The 13,781-nt window shown below is 45.5% G+C and overlaps 1 protein-coding gene across 3 annotated transcripts in view; it reads right to left on the bottom strand.

The window, feature by feature from the left end:
• grid1b (glutamate receptor, ionotropic, delta 1b) overlaps positions 1 to 9,865 on the bottom strand; it is a 578,026-nt gene extending 568,161 nt beyond the window's left edge. For all 3 annotated transcript variants that reach the window (XM_019362378.2, XM_025910012.1, XM_025910013.1), the window contains exon 1: positions 9,349 to 9,865. In XM_019362378.2, the coding sequence (XP_019217923.1) occupies positions 9,349 to 9,430 (82 nt within the window). In that variant the 5' untranslated portion in view covers positions 9,431 to 9,865. The remainder of the gene's footprint in view (positions 1 to 9,348) is intronic.
• Between the last annotated feature and the right edge of the window lie 3,916 nt (positions 9,866 to 13,781).

Raw genomic sequence — 13,781 nt, 5'->3', positions numbered from 1 at the left:
TGAACACAGGTTGGCAAGACAACTGGCAGGAAACAGAACAATGAGCAGAAGCCACAGTGAAGTGCATGAAGGTGGACATTTATGAAATAAAACAGGAAATGGATTCAAACCAAGACAAGCATAGACGTATAGGAGCGACGCAAAACGACGACAAATTAGAGAAGAAAATGTGACAAAGCTGAACTCGTCCTGTTTCTCTGCTGAAGCGAGAGGCAACACGGCTCCAAAAGCTCAGCCAGACCGCCTCTAATTAAACTAACGTGGTACAAGTACTACAAGTACCACTGAAGTGGAAAAGCTCCATTTAGCAGGTTTGCATCAATAATGGCAACCAAAACAAAAGCTATTTGCCAATCAAGGTCAGGTATTGTGGAGAATTAGCCTTCACATCCGCTCTGTGGAAACTGGATATATTATTGTGATCCCGATCCTGGACACAGTGGAAGTGAAATGAATAATGTGGAGGTTTAAACACAAAGCAGCACAACAACGAGAAGATTTATAGCAACCAGGAGTTTGGGCGACATTTCCCCAGAGTCCAATGGAGGATGCAGCGGAGCTATTATCATAATTAAACATCCAAATAAGCGGCGCTACAGCACCGTGACCTTCAGGCGTACAAGGGGGAAAAAAAAACTGTCGCAGCAGCCCAGCTCCTCCTGCCTGTGGGCACAGAGCATGTTCTCACAGTCACTCCATCCTCAGCCTTTTACTCAAACCCGCAAACTTTCCCCTGAGATGCGAAGCACTGAGCTCCTCTTCCTCACGTCCAACAGCCAATAATCTTTAGCAACGCTGATGCCAATGAAACGCGCACGTGTGCAGATACCTTTGGCTCTCATAACAGACAGTCATATACACAGGATCAGTTCTGCTGTGGAGACAGTATGGCATACATTAAGATCCACAGAGCTGCTGCAGCTAAAAGAGCCTGTTAAACATCAGCGAGCAGCAGCATCTAATACAAGAAATCCAACACGAGAAGCTTGAAATTAAACCAGAAGATGTGACGGACGAGACAAACTTAATCACACCGTGTAAACTGGTAACGTGTTGTAATGTGGAGGTGCATCTCATACAAAACACAGCAATCATTGGGCCACGCTTAGAATTTAAAAAGATGTATCTGCAGGATAAATCTCTCTGCCAAGAGCTACCCAATCAGAGCCTGGACATGTGACTGCAGTTTAGCTGGATTAAAAAAAAATAAACGGATGGAAGAACTTTTAGAAAAAGTAATTGCAAAATAAAAGACTCCAAATGCATTTACAGAAAAATGAGTAAACATTGAGGAATGAGATGTGAGTTTGTGCACCTCTGCAGCCTCCTTACTCAAATTTTCATCTATTTGAAAAATTTTTAAAAGGAAAAAGCTCAAGTGTTTGTTTTTCCCCCCATCCTGGTTTATTTTTGTTTTTGTTCCTTTCAGGCCGTCTGTGTTTTCCTTCTAATTGTCCTGTAGTTATTCAATTGAAAACATTATTTGTCCTCCCAAAGGCCAATTTCGGACAAGTAGGTTTGAAAAAACACACACACAAAAAAACGAAGCATCTGACCAACAACAGCCAAACTATGAATTATTCAAAACAGAATTTAAACTGGGGAACAATAACACCGATACTGTAGATGGGCACAAAATTTTAAACCTTTATTCAAATCAAACCAAGCAATCAACATTTCTCCTAACTGCTCCATCAAAAGCACCATTACCAACAACAATACTGGTTTGGGTGATAAACCTGACCAGAGACCAAAGTCTAGCTTGAACCGTGATGTTCAGTCTGAAGTGAGGAGCAGTGAGGAGAGCAGAGGGCACAGGAAGGAGTGTGAGGATGAAGGAGGTCTGAGAGGAGAAGATCAGTGAGAACTTTGAAGGTAAGAAGCAAAATCTAGTATTGGATATGTCGAGGAATCGGGAGCCAATGAAGGTGGATGACACTGGATGTAACGTGCTGCAGAGTTCTACGATTTGGAGGATTTTTTGGGAGAGCAGAGAGAATAGCACTACAATAATCCAAACACAAGGTGAGAGCATGAACCAGGATCGAGCGCTGTGTTGGCAAAGAAAAGGGCAAAATCTAGAAATCGAATCTGCGGCGCTACCGATTCTGATGAGGGTGGTGAAGAAAACAGCACTGCTGGAGATGACTCCAAGACTTTTGACACTATGGGAAGTGCAGACCTAACAACCGGTTCAACAAAGGACTTGTTTAAATTAAATGTTCAGTCGGCTGCTTTCACGAGGGGAGTTGCCTGAATCACACACCAGAGTAAGGTGGTTTACCCGAGCAGCTGTTTTGAGTTACAGCAGTACGAAAAGTGGAACGTGGAAAAGTTCAACCCGACTGTTGAAATGACCTTTATTTTTCTCCAGGCATCTCAGGACGATCGCATAGACAGTGTATAAGATGGACGTAGCCACGGTGACGTCACCCACGGGTTCCTGATGCCCCGTTAGTCTCAAGACTCTACGTTTTCAACACCACCTCGATGTTTTAAAGATGGATGTGTGGACGCTCATTAATGAGCATTTCCTGCTGAATCCTCCTGTCTGACTCTCAGGATGACTTTGCAGAGTCTGGACTTAATATTTCATTCAAAGTGACGTCAAGCGTTAGTCTGAGCCCATGAAGTCATCAGGAGCGTGTTTACTGAGTTCACCATGAAAGGAGCTGCTTCTGGGAGCCCACTCTGGTACGTCGTGTGGAATCATGAGCACTATTTTGAATTGGCTCCGGCAGCCACATCAGAGCTGGCACGCAAAGCAGCCATGCTGGGCGTATTCCCGAGGTAAAACAGGCTAAACACAGAAAAGACTAAATGCCGACAATGTGAGCTTAATGTGAGAAATTAACCTTCAAATTCAAAGCAGCAAGTAACAGACAACGCTAAATGTCGCTAGCATCATCATATTTTAGTTACATGCTCGGATTTGCATAATTAACAGCAAACATCAGGGCTGTGGACGTGTTGATGAAGAACACTGATACACACGTGTTCATCAGCACATCTCACTTAAACACTGAGCAGCCATGTGGGCTGAAAGAGTCAAGTTTAAAGCCAATGGTTCTCCGTCCTGGGAAACAAACTCAATTTTAAACTGAGTTAGCATGCTGAGGATCAGTCGCACGACTTCTTTTAGTGTGAATAAATCAAATGTAGAGATAATCATCACCAGTCTGCACGGCAGCTTAAAACGGACCAAAAATAATGAAAGAAACATCAGCAGCAGCTTTCAGAAACCTGTTATTAGTCAAGCCGGCTTCTTTTCCAGGCCCGCTCCTGCCGACCTGCCCACACAGTCGCCTCTCCTCCTCTGTTTGTCACAGAGAATCTGAAGCAACACTAACGTTTCTCTGCAGAGTATTTTAATGCCCTCGCAGGGTCAAGCACTCTGCTGCACGCCACGTTCATTCAGTCCACAAAGTGAGGCTGCTGCATTATGTGAGAGAGACGCCTGCTCTTTGTTCAGTGTGTGTGTGTGTGTGTGTGTGCAGGTGGTGGAGGTAAATGGCCTGGCTAAGCCTTCACTGAGACAGTGCGGGAAGCCTTTTGCGTTGTTCCCTAACTGGGTTAGTTTATCTTATTTAGCGGTGGGGCGAGAAAAGGCCGCAGCTGTTCATTCGCGTTGCCAGCCTCAACAGATTGGATTCCTGCAGTTCGAGATCGCCTTTCCAAAGCTGGGCGACGGATGAGCACGGCTCTCTTCCTGCTAGCCGCCACACCGATGCCGTAAATCATCCCGAGTCAGCTGCCTGGCTCGTGGGATGGGGTAATCTCTCCTCCTCAGGCTCCTTATAAAAAGTGACTTGTTATCCGTTTGGCCTGAGGGGCGTTTAGAGGACCTTCAGATCTGGAAAACAGCCCACGGGGAACAGGAAGAGCTACAACCTGAGTCCAGCAGCATCAGGGAATGAAGGCAGACACCGACAATAAGAGCTTGCATATATAACGTCTTTTACATGACAATGTCTGCATCGTATCCACAGCTGCTGAAGAATCTGTCACAAAAAAGAAATGGCTATGAGCAAGCATTTAAAACCTAAAAGTAAAGTATGACCACGACCCCTGACCCTGCTCCTTCTTCAGGTTGTTTTGATTTCACATAACGACCAGTTTAAAAAACCATTATAATAAAATAACACTAGAAATAAAGATGTGTTTTATGACGAGACTTAAAAACAGACAGTGGTGGGTACACGCTCTCCGCTCCAAGCCAATGATAATATGGTCTAACTGGTGTTTAAGTAGGTGACTGTACCAAAGGTGTCGCCTCACAAGGTTCTGGGTTCAAATCGAGTTGAGAATCGGAAAATATTGAATTGGAAAAACAAAATGAAGCCACCTGCACCAGCTTCTGCTGCTAAAAGCAACATAAGAGGAAGAAACGCCACCTGTCCATGATGACCTCTGAGAAAGCACCCGATGACAGTGAGAAGAAAAAAAGAACACATTTTAACAGGAATGAACCAATAACAGGTCGAGTCTCAGCGAGGATGGTGATCCACTCATCAGCTGTGGTGAAGACGAGCAGGAAAGAAAGAGCCAAGAAAAGCACGTTGAAGCCTCCACTTGGGTTTGCATCCATGCAGCGACCCTCCGCTGGGGAAACACGGGTCTTTACAAATCACACACAAACCCAAACTGATGATTTGTGCTCTGCTGCGCTGAAACAGGAACTCCGAAGCTGGCCTGAAATGTTATTGTGAGCTGCGGCTTTTCAAATTTCCCTTCAGCAGAACGAAGATATCTTTTATCTATTAAACATGAACATATGGGATGTGCTTAGCTTCTCCTCTCTGTTGTTGAGTGAGCTGAACGAATGTATTTGTCGAGTTCTGTCAGACACAAATGTTTGTCACGTTTCCTACAAACAACAGCTCGATATTGTCTCAACATGGCTGATTCATCGGTCTGCAGGCGCGTCTGCGGAGGTTTGACAACCTGATATTTTGTCTCTTTTCATAATGATTTCACCTTCCTCTTCTCTGGAAAGAGATGTTTGCATGAGCCCCCTGAGAGCAGCCATCATGTCAGGACTGTAGCTCACTGACAGCTTGATGTCTGATATTTAATTAAAGGCCAACATTAATTCCAGCCCCATCCCCACCTGTTTGCAGCTCCTGCCCCTGACCTCCAATCAGACAAACTGATGTTCCTTGACCACAGCTTTCCTTCCCAGGCAGCTGTTTTTACTGATTTTGTGCACATTCAACCAAAGAGGAAAGAGGGCGGGGCTAATTAGAGAAGCCAGCTGCTGCTGGGAGGAGATGAGACGAAAACCTGCCCGGCCTCAGACCTCACAGAGCGGGATTTTGCTGCACAAATGCCCACGGACACATTAAGTGGGTCAAATGCTGAAGCAGGTTGAGTGAAGGTCACAAACCTTCACGTTTTCATCTGAATCGGCTTTTTCAGAGATCAACCCTCTGTCCTGCGACACCCTCTGCCTGCCACTGAGCCACTACAGGCAGCAGCAGAGAAGAAGGGACAAACAAACCGGGATATGTCACCGACGATAAGCAGCGCGGCCGGACGAGACAGATGCTCGGGCAGGGGTTTCAGGGGCCGACAGTGGAACATGTCACATCAGATCTCGGTTCAGCTGTGCTCTGCTGCCAAGCCAGACTGTCAGTAGGTTCAGGGAACAACGAAGCCGAGTGACACAATCAGACAAAGTGTCTGCATCTACAAGGATGAGGCTAATCTGTTTTTACTGTATATTTATCCATGTACACATTTTTGCACATTTAAGGGTCTTTGATGTGTAAACAAGCTGAAACAACCTCACAATCATTTTTCACGCTGGGATTATAATTTGCAGTGAGACGTTTTGACCCATCACATGCACTGCGATCTATACCAGACACAGAAGTGACACAATCCGGCCCCAACAGCCTCTCACTCCTCAATGAGTGCAACATCATGTGGAGTCACACTTATTGAAGGGTCTCTTAATTAAGGGGAAAGGTGGAAACACAGCACGTCCTCACCTCAGAAACAGGAGCTTCAGCGCATGGCTAACATCATTCTGTCTTACTCTTTTCCTCCTTCTTGTTCTTTATTATTAGAATTTATAGACATAGAAATAAACACTAATAGCATTTTTCAAAAACAAAATCATATATAAAACTTCACCAAAAGAATCTTTTCTTTGTTTTATTTATGTGAATTTCCTCAAATAATCGCACATAATTCATAATCTGTGGCATTTCTTCCATACTGGACACAAAGCAGGTGCTGTGGGGTTAGTGACCCTCCACTGGTGCACTTAAGTCTACTTGGTTTCAAACAGGACCTGATGCTGGGGAGTGGAAGTGTATAGGGAGTGGACATAAGAGCCAGACTGGAGTCAGGTCAGTGTGCCAGAGCCTCCATCTGATTCAAATCCAACTCTTAGTGATTCCTGGTTGAAACATCTGTAAGTCTCCAAAGTTTCTGCAGTGTGAAGCCGTCACTCTCTTTGCTCCAGATTTATTCTGGTCTGCCAGCTCTCCGTGACACCTCCACTGCCACCTGCCTTTCAACTCTTTCCCCCACACACTGACTTGGCCATAAGCTCTCTTAGCTCCCAGATTAACCAACATTAAAGTCTTTTCTGATTTAAAAAGAAAATGACAAGAAGTCTGAGAATAAATCTGCAAAACAAACCCAGGTGCAGCCACAAAAGAGGCCGACTGTCTGGCGTGAAAAATCTAAAAATAGCTTTAATTAAACTTACAGAAAGGAGCTCAAAACACAGGAAGCGCAGGATGAGCCAAAGCATCCAACACACAGTCCAACTACAATCAAAGCAGGTGAGACGAGGCTCTGTATGAACCCACACAGGGCTGAGGAAGCACAGGTGGAAACCGTTAGGGTGGGAAAGACAATTATAAAGCCAGGAAATGAAACAGGAAGCCAATGAAGAGATACACAAGAAATACTTTCAAAATAAAACAGGAAACCAGGGAATAACCAAAACCTTAAGTCTTAACTAAATGGGGCACCACAATTGCCTCTTCATGGCAATAAAAGAAGAGCGTCAGTGGTTCTTTGGATGAACGATAAAACCGAGTGTACTCGTATGAAAGCTAAAGAACTCTTCATAGATTTTGTTGTTCTCTGTAAAGCCTTTAAACACTCTGCCACCGGGAAGCCTCGTAGCACCAGGCAGGAAGGTTTTATACAAAACTGTGGGAGAATAAATAAACCCACAGATGATCAATAACTGTGATAATGCTTGTGCAGGGATCAAGGAAAATTTTCTGATATATTTTTAATGCATATGATTTGTTTTAGCAGGCAGGCGGGGGCCCAGCCTGCAGAAAATCACAGGCTTGATAAGAATCTGGTTTGAAGAGTACAGTACACGCACATCCTAGTCAACAAAGCATCTTCACGTATCTGTGAAGCAGAATCTGCAGGGCTCCACCACCAAGACCATCACACAGGTATGGACACGCAACAATACGCCAGAGGTTGCAGGCGAGATTTGCACTCACAGGTTGCAACATTTATTTTCATGTTTCTGTCGGCTGGACACGAGCTCCTCCTCGCGTGGAGAGAACGCTCTGAGCTTCTTTCTACCTGCAGCTCTGACATCTCTGAACTACTCTGTGTGGAAGGAGTGGACTCTTACGGCTTCTATTGTTCTTCTTTTAGCTCCCAAATTTGCTCATAAATAACGCCAGCAGCACCAGCTGCATGTTCACGCCTGCTCTGACTGGCATCACCCCCCCACCCCCTCATCCTACCCCTGATTTGTTGCATTTACTGTTCTGTGTTGTGGATAATCTGGTATCACTGTTCTCTCTTGTTGCCATGAGCCGAGTGAATCCAGATTTTCTCCCGAGGGACAGTGAAGTAGCCAGCCATCTGTGCAGCCCTCCATCTACACTCTGAGATTCATTCTGTGGCGAACGAGGAGATGCTGAAAAATGGCCAACAACAGGTTTTAATTCCTCTAAGTGTCATCTGTGCATGTACAAATAAGGACGAAGCCAAACCTAAAAAGCTGGCACACAAAGCAATCTGCCACATGAGCCATCTCCATCTCAGTGCTGAAACGAAGACTCACCTCATGTTAGTGGTGTGTGTGTGTGTGTGTGTGTGTGTGTGTGTGTGTGTGTGTGTTTGTGTGTGTGATGATGTTTTCATCAAAGTAGGAATGACATTTCAGTTTTTTCTTAATGGAGATGCAACGTTTCAGAAGCAACATGTCACAGTGTCAAGTAGGAAGTGCATTCATTTGTAACTCAATAGCTCTAACCCCCCACCCACACACACACACACACACACACAGACCACCACCAACCCGTGCTCTTTCTCCAACCTCCTCCAACCACATCCGCTTCTCTCTCTTTCTTCCCTCTCCTGGCTCCAACCATGAGGCCACCGCAGTGCTGCTGCCGGCCCTGTTTGATGGCCGGAGCTGCAGGAGAGACCTGATTACTCTTATTTATTTATTTAATATTTGAAATTTCTCCTTTTTGAAACTGGTTTGCAGGTGTGCGGCATCCAACCACCTCAAGGCCGAGCGGAGCCTCTGAGTGGAATTAGTGCAAACTGGGGAGTTTGAGTCAAAAGTGCGTGAGTGCTGTGAGTTTGCCCCTCAACTTCCCCCCTCTCACTGACTTCACTGCATCCTCCCTCAATTCTTTCGACTAAAAATAGAAAAAAAAATGTGTCTTGACTAAAATCTCGGGATCATCATATCAAGAAGGAGGCACGAGCAGAGAGCGGCGCTCACAGCCCGAACAGTCGGTGTTTGTCTCCTTTCTCATCTCCTCTCCGGGCGCTTTATTAACATTTCACTCACGTCCAATTCAAAGTTCAGGCTTATAGATGAGGGGATGCGGGGGAGTCGGGAGAGGGGGAGGAGGATGAAAAAGGAGAGAGCGAGGCGGATGGGTGAAGCTAAACCCCCCAACCACCCACGTGGGGCCAGATTCTCCTGCCAGCCCCAGGTTTGGGGTTTTATTTACGCATGCAAATGAAAATGTACCCCCCCCCCCTCTCTGGGAAGGATGGAGGGGTTGTGGATGAGATGCAGGGGTGGTGGGATGGCGCGGCGCAACACTTTGCGGGCACTTCTAGCAGGTCTGCGCTGCGTGGGTCTGAGGCTGGATGCAACAGCCCCCCCCCCTCCCTACACGTTACCCTGGCACGGATCGGAATGATAATCAGCTGTGAGGTCGAGTCTCTTTTCGCCGGAGGAGAAGAGGCTGACTGGCTGAAAATCAGCACCGGAAACTCAGCACTGAAATTCTTCAGCAACACAACTTAAAACAGCAAATTTCCCTCCGTGCGTGAAGCCGTGGGCACGGCTCTGCCTGCAGCAGGAGAGGCGCCCCGGCCGGTTCTTACCGATGTGAATGATGGAGTCGGCGCTCACTGTGTTGCATTGCAATATCCACAGGGAATGAAATAACAATATCAGCGTTTCCATCTCCAGCGTGAGCCAAAGGGGCGCATCCACGGATCCACCTCGCTGTTCTTGCTTCTTGTCGTCTCTCTCTGTTTTTCTCCAGCGGTGCTGCCGAGCAAATCCAAAATAAGCGTCGGTGCGTAAAAGCGGCAGCGGCGGCAGAAGCAGCAGCGGCGGCGGCGGCAGCAGCGAGGAGCAGTGCTGAGTGAAATCAGCAGCGAGTACTCATCAAAACGTCCACGAAGAAAAACCCAAATCCAAAAAGAGCAAACTGTTGGCCGAAGTCGAGAGAAAGAAGACGTAGAAGCTCCCGCGGCTACGGAGAGAAAGCAACCCGGGTGAGCGAGCAGGGAAGAGGGGAAGGATGAAAGAAGACACCGGGGGTTGGATTCAGAGGTTGAGATCCGCCGGACGAGGAGCTCTGACTCTCTACCTCCGAGTATGAGACATAACACACTGCAAACTGCGGAGGAGAAGAAGGAGGAGGAGGGACGCTCTCTTTCTCTCTCTCTCTCTCTCTCTCTCTCTCGGTCCCTCTCTCCTCTCCTCCGACCCACGTGACTGCAGAGCCTCTATCTACGGCGCTGGAAGCCCGACCGGAGAAAAGAGAGGCGAGGGCTGGAGATGGAGATGGAGGGATGGATGAGAGCGCAGCGCGAAGGAGACGCGCGGAAGTGGTGGCGCCCTGGACTCTGGCTTGGTGGCAAGTGGGTTCGTGACTCGTGGGTCGTGGCTCGCTTTTATTTGTCTTTGGAGCCGGTGAAAAACTCGCGACAGCCCGGCGCGCTCTGCCCTCCGTCCGGAGTTCACGGACACTCCGCGGCCGCTGCGGTGACCGTGCAGCCCGCGTGTCGTTCGGTCACGTCGCGTGACTCTGACCGCGGTGTCCGTGCGTAAATCCAAGACCCGCGCGGTGTGTCGCGTTTTTCTTTTTGCTCTCTGGTGACAGAAAGACGAAGAGTACGCGGCTCCTCTGTGGCAAACGTCTCGTGCTTCTCGTGGGTCTGCGTGGGTTTGTATGAATGAATGTGTTGGAGTGGAGCAGCAGCGCGGATCTGCGCTTCCTCCGGGCGGCTTGGATAGGTCGTGGGTGACGCGCTGCGCACTGACCGAGGTTTACACCACCCTAAAAACCAAACAAGTTCCTCTTTCAAGCGGCTCCCTCGCAACCGCCACACCTGTAACCCGTGACGTACTCAGAGCTCCGAGTGTCACACACGCAGGTTTTGGGCGTCGCAGCGTGCGTAAAATCTTCCCCCAGCGCTGCGTGGAGGCTCTCCAGAAACGGAGCGGGGAAGAGCCAAACGCGGAGACTCGTGGGGTTTGGTTTTATTTTTGTTTTTTTGTTTATGCGTGGACGCACCGTGGCACGGACACGCTGCGAGGAGAGGAGGGGAGTGATGAAGGCAGGTGAGTGTCTCCCAGCAGCCCTGAAGCTGCGGCTCTCTCACACCGTGAGGAGGATGCCTCCACTGCACGCGTCACTCTGCGAGTTTTCTGGTGACTTGAAACCCCTGACTGTGACTGTGCCGCTGTGACGTCATGACCTCTTCCCCCTGATGTCATTGCAGGTGAACGGGGGCTGTGACGGACTGTGGATGGCTGCCACCCTGCGTGGAAGACTGCTACACGTGACCTTACAATTAAAGGATATTTCTTGGGAATGACTCAGAAGTGTCTTTTAATTGTTCGGTTAAGTCTAGCTCTGCTGAGGAACCCGAGAGGAACCTTCCAGCTGACGGTTTCAGCACCACGCGGGTCCGGACAGCTCCTCTGGATTCCCCGCACACTTTCTTTGTACGGAATGTCAGAAGGGACAAAAGTATCTGCAGGGGCATCTGACGAGTCAAATGAATAAAAGAATATTCACCAGCAGAGAAAAGCAGACCGCAGTGAGATTCGTTTAATAGAGTCTTTAATAGACTCAGTAGAATCTGCAGGACCAAGAGTGACTGAAACAAACTGAAGCATTACTCTTATTGCAGTTAGTCTGATTTGTACTCCTCACGTTCTCTCACTGAACAGGTGCTGATGAGGTTTCACATCAAACTGAGTGCTTGTGCAGATACACCACAACATAGAGTGAGTTTATTTGAGCGCAGATGATGTTTTGGTTAATGAGGCTTCACCATTAGCCTTTGCTAATTCGTTAAAATGTGCATGAATGAGTGTGTTTAGAGCAGCTGCTGGAGTCTGTACTGGGAAAACTGTGGAGCTTATTATTACTTCTGCACCCAAATATGTTTCTGAGCTGACGAGGATCTAAAATGAGCTCCGACTGATTGCAGCTCTGTCACTTTTATGCAGGTGACTGTGAAGCTGTGGACAAACATGTGCACTCTCCAGCCAATTACAGATTCAGCCAATCCACGTGTCCCTCGCTAATGTTTTTAGTTTTCAATGTAAGAGGGGTTCACACTGTCATCTTCATCAATATACATTTATGAAGTCAGCACCCTCACCGGTAATAATTGTTACAGTCATCAGTGCTCATCTAAATGACATAATCCCTCCATTATAATCCTGATCATTAACATGAGGCATCATCATTCAATCAATAATCTTTAAAACAAATAAGTAGAAAAGTGTCATGCAGCATCTGTGAGCAGGAATTAAACTTCTAACAGCAGTCATACAAATAGTGATATTAGGATATGCCACATATCTAATATATGTTGTATTAGACGTCTTTATTTTACCACTTGTAAAGCATGCATCACTAAATTATTAAAATTAATTCAGAGTTTAATGGTTCCTCTACGGGTTGAGAAAATTCTCCTTCCTCTTAATTAGAATCAATTATTTTAAAAGTCATTATGTTAACTGAAAAATGTATTTCCAGGAGGAGTGAGCAGGTCTTCATCAGCTAATGAAAACTCAGGCAATTTGGAGCTACACGGGTTCCACGCGACATTATTAGATGATGATATTAGATGTTTAATATTCCTAATGATTGAAATCTTCATAAGTAATTGACTTTTATTGTACCTGATTTCACCACACACACACACACACACAGAGCTGACCTGGAATGACACAGGCTTGTTAAAAGGAGTCTCTCCATTGGTGGAACATCACACCTCCTACTGGCAGCAAGCTGTTACTGCAGGGCTTTTATTCTGAAGGTGAAAGAAAGCGCCTAAAATGCAAATTATGGTCGTTACTTTGTCTGTTGGACATTTATTTAAATCAGCTAATAAAAGATAAACATTTCCTCAGTGTGACGTGTCAGTTAAATGATGTAACCTGTGAACATTTGTTTCCAATATAAAAATAAAAGGAATTTTATTTTACATATATCTCAAGGCCAGTTTTTCAAAAAAATAAAAAATAAAAAAAAATAAAATAAAAAAAATAATCATATTTTGAGCACAAAATCTGCACCTCAGTGTTTCCATTCAGATTCTGAAGGTTTTTCCTGAAAGTTCATTTATGACAATTTTATAAAAAAAAAAACAAACAAACAAAAAAAAAAAACCCTCAAACTCAGTCATTAAAAAAAAAAAACACTGTGAGAATTGAATTTCTTTTTGTAAAAGTATTTCCTGATTCATGAAGCGGATAAAACATATCCCAAACCTCCCTCTGTGAAAAACCTTTGGACTCCAACATGTAAATCCACAGAAATGGATTTTAAATCGTGTTTTATTCATGTTACATTTCTGCTCTGGGAAATAATAATTATAAGTTAAATTAGTACCTCGTGCATTTTCAAAAATTAAAACAGTAATATGAAATTTGTTATCATAATTTCAGTAATTAACTTGGGAGGTTTCAGAGGGCTGTGTAGTACTTTTTAAAATACATAAATTTCGTAATACACACACTTTTTGAGTTTTAAAAAGTAGTATTAAACTCCTCTGTGTAAACCTTCTAAACTGGATAGTTTGGTGCTGTTGAAGTAGAGATTACTGGCTTGGTTTCTATTTCTCTGTTTTTTAGAGTAGGCGTTGTTCATCATTATAATACAGAAGAAATATAAATTATTCATTATTGTACTTATGTAGACTTTTTTAGGAATCTGCACTTTACGTGAGTATTTTTTCTGACAAGCTTTTGTTGTTACTCCCCACAGTTTAACACAAATGTACTTTCTACTGTTTACATCTTCAGAACAGACTCCGGACTTCAGCTATAAGACATCTGAGGGGAGTTATTATTTCCCGTAACTGAGCGCCTTCAAACATTCAACCGATTTAAACCTAAGTTGAGGGAACGATATCACACAAAAGACAATTCTGCTGGCGTATCAATCACGTGTTCAATTCATACAAAGAGGTAAAAGGGGGACAAATCATAATCTATGTTATGACAAATGCAGATGGACCCAGGAAGCAGAACGCACGGAGGCAGAGTTGCAGTGAAGACAGTT

This window comes from Oreochromis niloticus, linkage group LG8 (genome assembly GCF_001858045.2).
Source record: "Oreochromis niloticus isolate F11D_XX linkage group LG8, O_niloticus_UMD_NMBU, whole genome shotgun sequence".
NCBI classification, from domain to species: domain Eukaryota; kingdom Metazoa; phylum Chordata; class Actinopteri; order Cichliformes; family Cichlidae; genus Oreochromis; species Oreochromis niloticus.
Note: the sequence above shows the minus strand (reverse complement) of the source record. Positions and strands in the feature narration are given on the sequence as shown.